Source organism: Lytechinus variegatus, chromosome 4 (assembly GCF_018143015.1).
Source record: "Lytechinus variegatus isolate NC3 chromosome 4, Lvar_3.0, whole genome shotgun sequence".
Lineage (NCBI taxonomy): Eukaryota > Metazoa > Echinodermata > Echinoidea > Temnopleuroida > Toxopneustidae > Lytechinus > Lytechinus variegatus.
This window is the reverse complement of record NC_054743.1, coordinates 64,920,816-64,933,026: the sequence shown is the minus strand read 5'-3', so window position 1 is coordinate 64,933,026 and position 12,211 is coordinate 64,920,816. Positions and strand designations below refer to the sequence as shown.

Below are 12,211 nucleotides of genomic sequence, written 5' to 3'. Positions count from 1 at the left end.
TATGGGATGAAACTTTGAAACCTGAACTATTGAACGAGGATGCCGGTAAATAATTTGCTCTCTTTGTAGGTGCACTTATTGCTGGTTTAAAAAAAGCTTTTCTTTAAATGCGTTTTCTGCAAAACTAACTTTCGCATCGAAGTGCGCAGAGAGGACGGTTCGTGTGACGAAATGTCTTATCTTATTCAAACCTTTCCCTACAAGCTTTCAACATTCCATTATCTATTTGTGTTCACAAGGGATGATGTATTGCTTTATCAGTGATAACTAACCAAATATGCAATATTATGCAAGCCCAAATGTCTACTCTCTCTAATTATTGGTTTCCCTGATGTAGTTGCAAGCAAACTTCCAACATTTAAATATGGAAGATGATATGCATCGGTAGAAGAGCTTCCTCTGAAAAAAATCTATAGCAATGCTATTGTAATATGCAACCAAAGCAAATCAACATAAACAATCATAATCTTTATGGCATAGTATTTCAATGTGTTGTAATAAAATGTATAGTTAAAAGAGTACAGTAGTACAATTATATGTGTGACTATTTATTGAAATGTTAAGTTAATAGTTTCAATAGGAATTAGCCTGATGAAAAATTGGATTTAACCCTGATTCTCCGGGGGGGGGGGGGGCATAGTGGCCCCCTCAACAATTTTCGCGATGTATCTGCTGCGCATAATTTTTTGACCTCGCCGCTCACCGACTTTTTACTTTTAAGTTTCGCGCAAATTTTGAGACAAATTTTGTGAAGCCCGGATGCGCAGCTACGACATTACGCAACATTATGTAAGTGCATGTCAGACCCCAAATTGCTCATAAACGTGATTTCATGTAAAAATCCAATGCAGATTGTGTATTAGCCAAAATTCATAAATGTATCATTATTTCTACTTTTACTGATTAAACATTAATTTTACCTTATGATCAGAATTAAGTCTATAACGATTTCCGTCGAAAAAACAATTAAATAAAAAGTAAAAAATAAATACATAAGAAATAAAAAAAAATAAAATACATAAGAAATCGGTCTTGGTACCAGAATGTTTTCATTTACAATTGTTAGGAATGCTATAAAGAATATTTTCACCCGAAAATAGCATTCTAGGAGCTTTATTTAGTGAATCAGAGCAAAAAGTATGATTTCATGAATAAATTATCATTAATTCATATAAAATAAAAATATATGAATTCAGTGAAATTTACCAATTCAACTGCGTAGATTGCGTCATTCTCTACCATCATGCAAATTTTCGTTGTGATCGCGCGATCCGCTGCTGAGGTCTTAAGGGGGCCATAATGCCCCCCCCCCCCCCCCCCCCGGAATAGAATCTAAATACCCCGGGAGATTCATGGTTAATCAAAGCAGATGAAATAAAGATGTGGTTTGGTGAAAATCTGTGAATGAATAACAGTTATGAAGTTGGATTTCACTACGTCCTAGACAACAGCTACTCCATACGTCATGTTATATAAATTCAAGAAAATGGGATTTCGTTTTTTTATATGTTTTGGGGTGATATATTCTCAGACACGTCCTTTCATTATGGCTCCCTCCTATAAGAAAAAATATTGTAATTCATCAAGTTCAATTTTAAAAAATGGAATTATATTACATGTACCTGACATATATGGGGGAGCTGCTCGCATATGACATCACTAATTAAAAACTAACTCTTTGGTGGATTTTCATCAAACTGTTATATCTCAAGTACAAATTAACATGAAGGTTTTACCTTAGACTTTTAAAGGGAGGTGCTCTCTGCTTGGCTGTTAAGTAGTGAAGTGGCTTTGAAGTTCAGAGCAGAGACATTCTTTCTATGGTTATTGGTATTCCATTCAGGTAACCATCTATTCTATTGTCATTGGATGTCATGTAAATTACTGGGAAGCATGTACATTACATTAATATGCACATGTACCTTATATTGGTATGTACATTACATTGGCATTTACATTTCATTGGTATGTACCTTAAATTGGTATGTACCTTACATTGGTTGGTATGCACATAACATTGGTATGTAAATTAAAGCTGGTAGCACATTACAGCTGGTATTTCTATGCAAAGGTACTTCAATAGTACATACAGTAACAACAATGTTTGCCAATATTTTTCTCTTATTTTGGGGGCTTTTATCTTAAAGCCAACTTATTATCAGGGTTGCGCTTCTCCTTCGAACCAATCTGTAGTCCTATTGTGATAGGTTTCTAACCAGGGTGCTTCATAAAGCCGTTCTTCAGCTTGTAGAAAACAAAAACATTGTGGAGACTGGAATATATATGAAATATCAAAGTTAGCCTAAATTTGCAATGTTTTTTAATCAAATTTTGACTCTATGACATATTTCAAATTATTTCATTTAAATAATGGTAAATTACATATTTTGTACAATATCTTTTGTTATTTCACATTCAGCTTCATGAACCATCCCCAGGATTTATTCTTTAGTATTTTATAGGAACATAAGTGTACTAATATCCGTCCAGAGGGCTGTTTCATAAAGCTGTTCATAAGTTGGGACGACTTTAAGAACAACTGGTGATCCTTTCTTTTGGTACATGATATCCACCATTGAATGTTCATTTGGTGATTATTTAGCACATAAGGTTCACCAGTTCGTTCATAAAGTTGCTCTAAACTTATGAACAGCTGTGATGATATGACCCCCGGGCCCTGTACCGTAAAGCGCAACTATTGATCGTAAGGTCGATTTTTACAATTGATCATACACAATAATTAATGCAATCAATCATAGACATCGGCCCAATAATCAATCACTAAGCTTCATGCTACAGGGCCTAGCTATCATATGCATATTTTACCCTTGTGCAATGTGAAATTATCTTTCGTATGCAAGGAATTATTAAAGGCATTTCCATTAAATTGATTAAATTGTTCCATAAGAGCAGTAAAACTGAACAAGGATTTCTAACAATTAATGCAAATGGTTTTAACTTTTAAATCAAATCAATATACAGGACAATAGGTCAAATTGGTCTATAAATATGTTAACCTCTTTATATGTCAACATTTTACTTTTTGGTCAATATCACCAAATTCCATTTCAATCAAGAGATTTAGTTTTGACTTGTTTATGAAGGAATGACTTTAGAAATATTGATCCAATAGCATAGACTTTCAGAAGGAAAAAAACGTGGTTTTAGGTCATTTTCGTATCACTTGGATATTTTCAAAAAGTTACAATCAGTTTTAAAGGAGAATGAAACCATTGGAATAAGATAGCTTGTGTGAAAACAGATAAATCAAAGAAATAGATCAACAAAAGTTTGAGAAAAATCGGACAAATAATGAGAAAGTTATGAGCATTTGAATATTGCGATCACTAATGCTATGGAGATAGCAAATTGGCAATGCAACAAAGATGTGTGATGTCACTTGTGAACAACTCTCCCCATTACTTTAGTATATATTTCACTTGAATTGCCTCTTTTATCACATCTATCCATAGATCATGTGTTCTTTCTACATGAGGGCATGTAATACATATTTTTAAGAATACATCTTGGATAAAGAGTTTGTATCATCATAAGAAAAAGTAAGAAGAGACATTTTGAGTGTATTTTATAGTCCACCAAAGGGAAAGTTGTTCATCAGTGACATCACACATCCTTGTCGCATTGCTAATGGGAGGATCTCCCAGCATTAGTGATTGCAATATTCAAATGCTCATAACTTTCTCATTATTTGTCTGATTTTTCTCAAACTTTCTTTGTTCTTATTCTTTGATTTTTCTGTTTCTACACAAGCCTCTTCGTTCCAAAGGTTTCATTCCCCTTTAAGTATTCTATTTGAAGTCTCTGAAAATAAGTCTTGGCTACACTTTTTACTATAATCACATATCAAGCAGTACAGAGGTGAATTATAAAATGACACTTTCTGACCACATTGCCAATTTGTCTTAACTTGACATTTTAAGGATTTAAAATAAAATGAACAACTTTCAATTTGTCATCTTACTTTTTCCTCTCATTTTGCACTGAATAATTTTTCATTTTTCTGCTTGTAAAAAGGCTTGATTCAAGGGATTAATTAGTTTTAAGCTGATATGGAAATGATATATTTCCATCTTTTCTGTAGAAAAAGCCTTAATTGTTTACATGTATGTGTGTAAATATGAGATTATTTAAAATGGGGCAATGGAAAAATACATTTTGTATGTTATATTTATACATATGTATAAAGACTCCCTATTAAATTGTATATTCTTGAATTGTAGGTCTTTTGTCCTGTCTTGTATTTATTAATTAAATCCTGTTTATCAATATTTTTAAATGTATATTGCATAAAGTTCACCTACCAAGCATTTGGTTCAATTTCCATTTAGTTCATAAACCATTTTTATTCAAATTTTCATTTAGGCTATACCCATTTTGTCCATTATATCCACTTGGTCTGTCATTCTGGTTAGATGGAATCGTTCATGAACCAAATTTTCACTTCACAAAGTGAAAATAAAAGGCAGACGAAATGGACACTGGACCATTTGGGCCGTTATGCATGTCCCATATCAAGGACCCCCCCAAAAAAAAAAAAAATTGTACTGGAGTAACAGGTCATTGAAAAATGGATAGGTAGTAGGGGGCTTCCTTTTCTTCCAATCTGCATACATATACCCAGGTGTTTTGTGTTGGGACAATCTTGTTTGAACGGTCATTTGGAAAAGTTACCAAGCAAAATCTCATCAATTTTAGTCCAAAATGTTGGGCAATCTCATAGAGAACGAAGTTGATGATTACAACTATTGAATGCATATTTTTATGTGTAATTCAAAGACAATAAAGAAGGCTGCAGAATTTTAAAGAGTCTAGACACCCCACCCCTCCCCCATCCTACCACTACTTACACAAATACCCCCTAACAGTCACATTCACACACGCATACATGTACATACATGCATCTCACTGAAGACAGGTTCCTTTTGTTATAAAAGTAACTGGTTACCCAAACACCCCAGCCCGAGATATCTGGGCCCTGTTGAACAAAGACTTACGATTGATCCGATCAATCGTACATGTAACTCTGGAAATCCATCAGTGTCTACGAAAAATTTGCACAATGTCCTTTTTATGCAAAGAGAAATGCAGTGAATTTTCAAGAAAACAATGAATGCATGAATATACATCACAGCTAGAAAATATTTTGAACAAACGTGCATAATAGATGTTGACGTTGCTGGCCGTCCATAGTTGCGATTGATTGAATCAATTGTAACTCTTTGTAGAACAGGGCCCTGATGCACCACTCAGACCCCATATACACAACAGATCAAAATATGAAACACCAATATATCCAATAGTAAATGGTGACGTACATTTTTGATGAAAATATTTCAGTGAACATTCATCTTTGGACAATTCTGAGGAATGATCTCATTTTTCTGCCCACAACACTTCCTTTTTTTTCAATGTGATCGCAAAGTCAGTACGAGATGTAATACTGATACTATTGTACAAACAAAAACCCTAAGGTAGGGGATATTTTTAGGAAAGGGCGGGTTACTAAAACACATTTTTGGTGCCTAATTGGTTGGACATATAAACTTTGTGGAAATACCATCAATTTTTCCTAGCAAGCTTTGTACAAAAGTGTACTCACTGAAATGGGTGACACACAGAATATGACAAGGAAAGTTAAAATATTTTAGTTGAATGTTTTGCATTTTATTCATAAAAACCTGATAGCAAAAACCTTTAAAAAAACACTTTGGCAATTCAAAAGCTGCTTGAATCTTGACATCAGTCCAAACGTCTATAAACTTCGCTTAAAAAGAATGATTATTATCATGATCTTTGCTCCGTTTCCTACACCTAAAATTCCCTCTGTAAATGAATCATAAAACTGGATTCCTTGGAGCGTTCTTTCTCCATAATATTGATGGGGTTTTAAGATCGTGTACCTCAAAATTGACAAATTTTGAGGATGGCTCAGAAAAATGTGTATTTTTCAGTTATGACTATGAACTCACAACCTTCTTTTGTCCAGAAAAGATTCATTCCATGAATCGGGAAACTGTTTTCAGACAGGATGAGGTTGCCAGCATTGCCATAATTGTAAAATATGGCTTTTTTTCTTTTTTCATCTTCAAATTATTGCTTCATGTCCCTGACTTCTATATGACCCTTCATCCATTGCGACACAATCCTTTCTGACCTGATGCTGCATAACCCTGCCTAATGAACCATCCCCTGTCCCTGACTGCAACCTGGGGCCCGTTGCATAAGACTTTTTACCTGAGAAAACTCAGGTTGTCTTTACCAGAGTTTTTGTCCTGTGTTAAAGTCAAAGGCAGAAATCAGACTAACCATAGTTTCCAGTTTTTACCAGAGTTTTCTCAGGTAAAAAGTTTTATGCAACGAGCCCCAGACCTTCTGCCCACAGTGACATAATTATCTGCAACCTACAACCAAGTCCTTGACTCCTCTGCCAACAAAGACATTACCCCTACATCAAGAATGATCTCCCATGTGCTGCAATGACTGCATCTTGAGCTGTCTCCCATCTTGGATTACAAACACGCCCTCGAGTCTGCCCAGTGACACATTCATCTGGGACCTTATGCCAATTAACCCGTTAATGACTTCTACCAGACTCGCAGCTCGTCAATTGTCCGTGACCTAATGCTGTATAAACCTGCCTCAAGAACTATCTTCGATCCCTGCCTTCAACCAAACCTTTCACCCAGACTGACACAATCCTCTGTGACTTGATGCAGGGTGTCCAAAAATCAAAATTATCTCCTATCCTCCAATTGTACCACCAAAAGTGACATGATCACCTCTGACCTAGTGACAGCCTCGGAAATATCTCCTGTCCCCAACCTCTACCAGACTCTTCGTCCACCAAGATATTATTATCTGTGACCTAATGCTATATAACCCTGCCTCAAGAACTATCTCCCATCCCCAAATCCAACCAAACCCTTTCCCCAGAGTGACACAGTCATCTGAAACCTAAAGCAGTGCATCCAAAAATCAAGAATTATCTCCCATCCTCTAATTATACCACCAAAAGTGATGTGATTTATCTGTGACCCAACGGCAGCATCTTGAACTATCTCCCATTATGGATTTCAACCAGACCTTCCGCCCGTCAAGACATCATCTGTGACCTATGGCTATCAAGAACTATCTCGACCTATGTCCCGTCCCTCACTTCTATCAGACCCTCTGCCCACAGTGACATGATCATCTGTGACCTGACCCCATCTTCCAAACTGATGTCTTTGACGTTCCTCCAGGATCGTGGAGATTCTTTAAGAATTCTGAGAGCTGGCTCACATTCTGTTGGTAGCTGGATCCCCAGAGCCTATCAAGATAATAAATAATATTGAGAGCATTGAGTCACACTTAGAGAGAGCTAGGAAAAGTCTTCCAGGGCCCTGACAGACCTGGGACTAATACTCTTTTTGCCATTAGATTGTTCACCAGAGTAAACAATCAAATAGCTGAGTTCGAACAAGCAACATTCTTTGATTATCAAAAGTCAGCATAAATCGACCTACATGTATTTCACATGACCTACTGGTAGTCACACATAATGAGTGAGCTGACTCAGTTAAGCAACAAAGCTGAATGATGTGTGATAGCTGGCAAGGCCATCACTGTTGTATCTTAACAAACTTATTTTCAATTGGTCTAATGCCAATTTGTCCAACTACTAACTTATCTACTATCATTTGGTCTACCATCAGTTCAACCATGGTCTAAATGCTATTTTGTCCACTCACTATTTCATCTACTTACTAGTTGGTCCAATAGCCATTTAGTCCTTATACCATTTGGTCTAATTGGACTAAGTGTTAATTGGGTGAAATGAGTGAAAATGAAATGGAAATTGGACCATCTGGTTACGAGATGAAATGGTCATGGACAAACTTGTGATTACACAAAGCGACGATCGCACCAAATGGTTGTAAGACAAAATGTTGATGGACGGAATGGCATTACACTACATGAAGGTAGACCATGTGATGAATGGACGTGTTGGCAATACATGAATTTACCTCTTTAAAGAGTTACAAGGTTTGGAATTCATTAAATTCAAGCATGAATTTCATTTGTTTTCCTGCACTTTGTTGTCACATATCAAAGATTCTATAGCCATGTACTTTTGATAATCTAATGTCTCAAATCAGTTATCAACGTCTGGCAAACATTTGATAAGTGTAAAAAGTAGTTTATGGTTGCCCATTATGAATGGTGGCGCATAAACGTTGCCACCACGCACTCATTCAATGAACAAGGTTATGATATAACCTTGTTCTCACTTATATCTCCATGTGTGGCAAAATAAGGGTGGCAATGTTTGGCTTATTTTCTCTTTTTCTTTGGGGCAAATGCTTGATTTTTTTACACTGACAGTTTCCATTACACCTATTATTCATACAACTTGACTCTTATTTAAATTTGATTCTTTAAATTATTTTTTTCTTAATTAAAAATAGAGATCAAAAAATGAAAATTTTCTTGCCATATTACTTTCCACCAATAGAGGGCGTACCAAAAAATATGCCAAAAATTCAAGTTTTTGAGCGCTCTGGTGAATACAAAAATTATTCCCAAGTTACTAATGAAAAATAAATTGCAACTGTATGGAAATTAGTAATTTTGGTCACAAAAGTGATATTTTAATGATTTTTTAAAGTGTGTGCTCTGTACAACATTGGCATACCATAGTCCTACCTGTAGATTCCCCACAGGCAGGGTGGTAGCAGTGAACAAGTGCCACCACGCGCCTGTTGGGAGTATAACAGACTAACAGGAAAATTTCTGCCCAACTTCATTCAGGCAAGATAAAAATAAATCTCACCTCTTTAGGTTCACTGGACATCATGTGCTCTTGATGAGAATTCTGAAGAGAATGATAGACTAACAGTTGAAATGCTTTCTCATTATCATCTTCCTCTTCATCTTCTTCCTCTTCTTCATCCTCCTCACCATCCTCTTCGCCTTGCCTTCTTACGATGAAAGTGTGATCGGGGAGGCGAAGACGAACTTGGTGGTCTGATGAGGGCATGGGACCTGATGAAGAATAAAATTCATTAAATTTGGTCAAATAATGTTTATCTTTTGAAGGGTGTGAATGTTGGCAAATACAGCTGCTTTTATACCTACATCTTCTGGACACCTACACAAAATGAAGGGACACAGGTAATTCAAATCAAGGGTCAGTTACAGATAATGTTGTGACAAACGCAACTTCCAACTCAAGCATGCCTTTTTAAAGCAATAGTCAATCTGGTTTGGTATTTTCAATTCATTTGAGCATTTTTCAAAGGTCATAATGCGCTTTAAATGGCAGGATGTAGAGGAGAGAATTCACTTCCCCCTTCCCATCCCCTACCTTCTATGCACATTCGCACACTCCCAGGATGTACTTATCAAACTAAACATTAAACTCAATTATAATTTGAAGGAAGGCAGAGGGACGCAGTAGAGAGCTAAGAATGAGAGACCGGAGAAACAACCCTTGGTGAAGCAAGTTTAATTACCTTAAAGGGGAATGAAACCTATGGAACAAATAGGCTTGTGTCGAAACAGAAAAATCAAAGAATAACAAAGAAAGTTAGAGAAAAATCAGACAAATGAGAAAGTTATGAGCATTTGAATATTTCAATCTCTAATGCTATGCAGATCCTCACAATGGCAATGCAGCAAGGATGTGTGATGTCACATGTGAAAAACTTTCCCTTTGATGGACTATAAAATACCCTCAAAATGTCTCTTTTTGCTTTTTCTTAAGGTGATTCAAACACTTTATCCATGATGTATCCTTTAAAAATCTGTATTACATGCCCTCCTCTAGAAAGAATACATGATCTACTGATAGATGTGATATAAGAGGCAATTCAAGTGAAATATATACTAAAGTAATGGGCAGAGTTGTTCACAAGTGACATCACACATCTTTGTCGCATTGCCAATATGAGAATCTACATAGCATTAGTGATCGCAATAATCAAATGCTCATAACTTTCTCATTATTTGTCGGATTTTTCTCAAACTTTCTTTGCTCTTATTCTTTGATTTTTCTGTTTCGACACAAGCCTATTTGTTCCATAGGTTTTATTCTCCTTTAAAATACCTCACCTTTAGGACCGAAGTCTTGGTCATCATTGTTGAATGGTGGCAGACGGTTGGCTATGAAGTCACAGAGCATCTCATCGGCAGCTTCCTGACCATGTGATCCAATATGGCGGCTCAATTGTGATATCAAACTTGTTATTTTTTCGCCGGTCTCGCTGGTGCATGCCTGAAAAACAAAATATATCTTGAAATATAACTCACAAGCATAAACAATCCTTTTCTCTCCTATCCTTTAACCATAATTCAGAATAAAATGAGATAATAAAATAAAAATGAAATAATTAAAAGATTAAATCATGGAATAAACTAAGAATCCAAAATTACAGATTTCCATATGAATATGTTAAATAAAAATTTCTGATACTCCATTCCAATTCATGGTGAATTACATTCAGAATCTTGACTATGTCATAGTGATAGTACGACAAGCTACAATATTTTTTTTAATTTCTAACTACTTTTACAGGCTTGCAATATTCACAATCTTGATATCGCGATTCTATAAGGTATACTACAAAGAATGCTCAATCGGCGGACCAAAGAACTAGGAGGACGGCATCTTTATCAGCATCTGTCTCAGCGCCATCCTGCGTTATCTACACAAATTGCTCTACTGTCATGTTGTTGTTGGGTCGATATTGCATGTTTGCTTTCAACCAGACTTAAATGAGACAAATTTAATGCAAGATGTAGATTTCATATATATTTATAAAAGATGATAACTAGATGATGATGATAATGACCAATACACGAGTGAGTCTGATGGTGACTATACTCTGAAGATGAAGATAATATAAATGCTACAAACTGATGTAGTATACTTTTCTGTAGCTCTAAACTCCAATCTCTATAATTCTCTACTCTGTTACCAATCTGTAATCTGATTTGGGTTCGGAAGTTAACCCCTTTCATATTGGTCAGGTCAAGACTCTTTACAACCAAACAGGTACGTTAACCTGTACATCATAACTTTACTCTGAATTGGAGGAGTTGACCTTTCAGGGAAATGAAATGTAGTGAATAAGAAACCCATAAAATGTGTGTGCGTTAGAAGCTGGAAGAAGAATGAGTAATACTTTCTTAAGAAAGTTGGAATTGGTAAACATAGTTTCCTGTTACACTTCCTGTAGAAGTATTGATTATGCAATGCGCATACATTCATAGTTCCGAAGCTTCGTTATTCGGAAGGTTCGTTTTTCCGAAGAATCGTATTTCCGAAGGTTTGTAATTCTGAAGGTTCTTTAGTCCGAAAACGAAATGAGGTTCGTAATTCCGAAGGTTCGCTAATCCGAAAACGAAGTGAGGTTCATAATTCTGTAGGTTCGTTCGTCCGAAAAAGAAATGAGGGTCATAATTCCGAAGGTTCGTTAGTCTGCAAATTAAATGATGTACGAAACTTATTTCGTTTTCGGACTAACGAACCTTCGGAACAATGAACCTTATTTCGTTTTCGGATTAACGAACCTTCAGAACAACGAACCTTATTTCGTTTTCGGATTGACAAACCTTCGGAACATCAACCTTATTTTGTTTTTTGGATTATGGAACCTTCGGAATAACGCCACCAATGTTCGGATTAACGAACCCTTTTACATTTTCGGATTAACGAACATCGAGGTATAGGCAATTTACGTGTTTTGGAATTACGAACCTTTCGGAATTACGAAGTGTAACCTATGCAATGATATATTATTGAATATGTAAGATATGTCTTATCATCATATAACACTACAGACTGCCACTCTAGAGTGGGGTTCTAAATCCACTCTAGAAAATGTAACACCTCGCGCATTGTATTTCAAGACCAACGGATGCTGGCAATGAGTTATCAAGAAACTCAAATAAGATCATTTGATATTTATACTATTAGAAAATGTTCAAATTACTGTTTCTTACAAAATTCAGTCAAAAGACCAGGTGTTACGTGCCCTCAGCATATCAGGTGATTATTCTTCTTTTAATTTTGATAGTTTATATGCTATATATTATATACTTTCAACTCGATGTGTAAAAGGTTTTTTATCATTTTCAATATCTCAAAGGGGTCATTCAATAAAGGTCGGACGTACATTCAGACACATTTAAGATCTGTATCTCCTTT

At 35.8% G+C, this 12,211-nt stretch overlaps 1 protein-coding gene across 2 annotated transcripts in view; it reads right to left on the bottom strand.

The window, feature by feature from the left end:
- Positions 1–6,103: 6,103 nt before the first annotated feature.
- LOC121414547 (ribosomal oxygenase 2-like) overlaps positions 6,104–12,211 on the bottom strand; it is a 31,762-nt gene continuing 25,654 nt past the window's right edge. For both annotated transcript variants that reach the window (XM_041607758.1, XM_041607757.1), the window contains exons 8-10: positions 10,114–10,276; positions 8,834–9,045; positions 6,104–7,330 (exon numbers count right to left, since the gene is read on the bottom strand). In XM_041607758.1, coding sequence (XP_041463692.1) covers positions 7,160–7,330; positions 8,834–9,045; positions 10,114–10,276 — 546 coding nt within the window. In that variant the 3' untranslated portion in view covers positions 6,104–7,159. The remainder of the gene's footprint in view (positions 7,331–8,833; positions 9,046–10,113; positions 10,277–12,211) is intronic.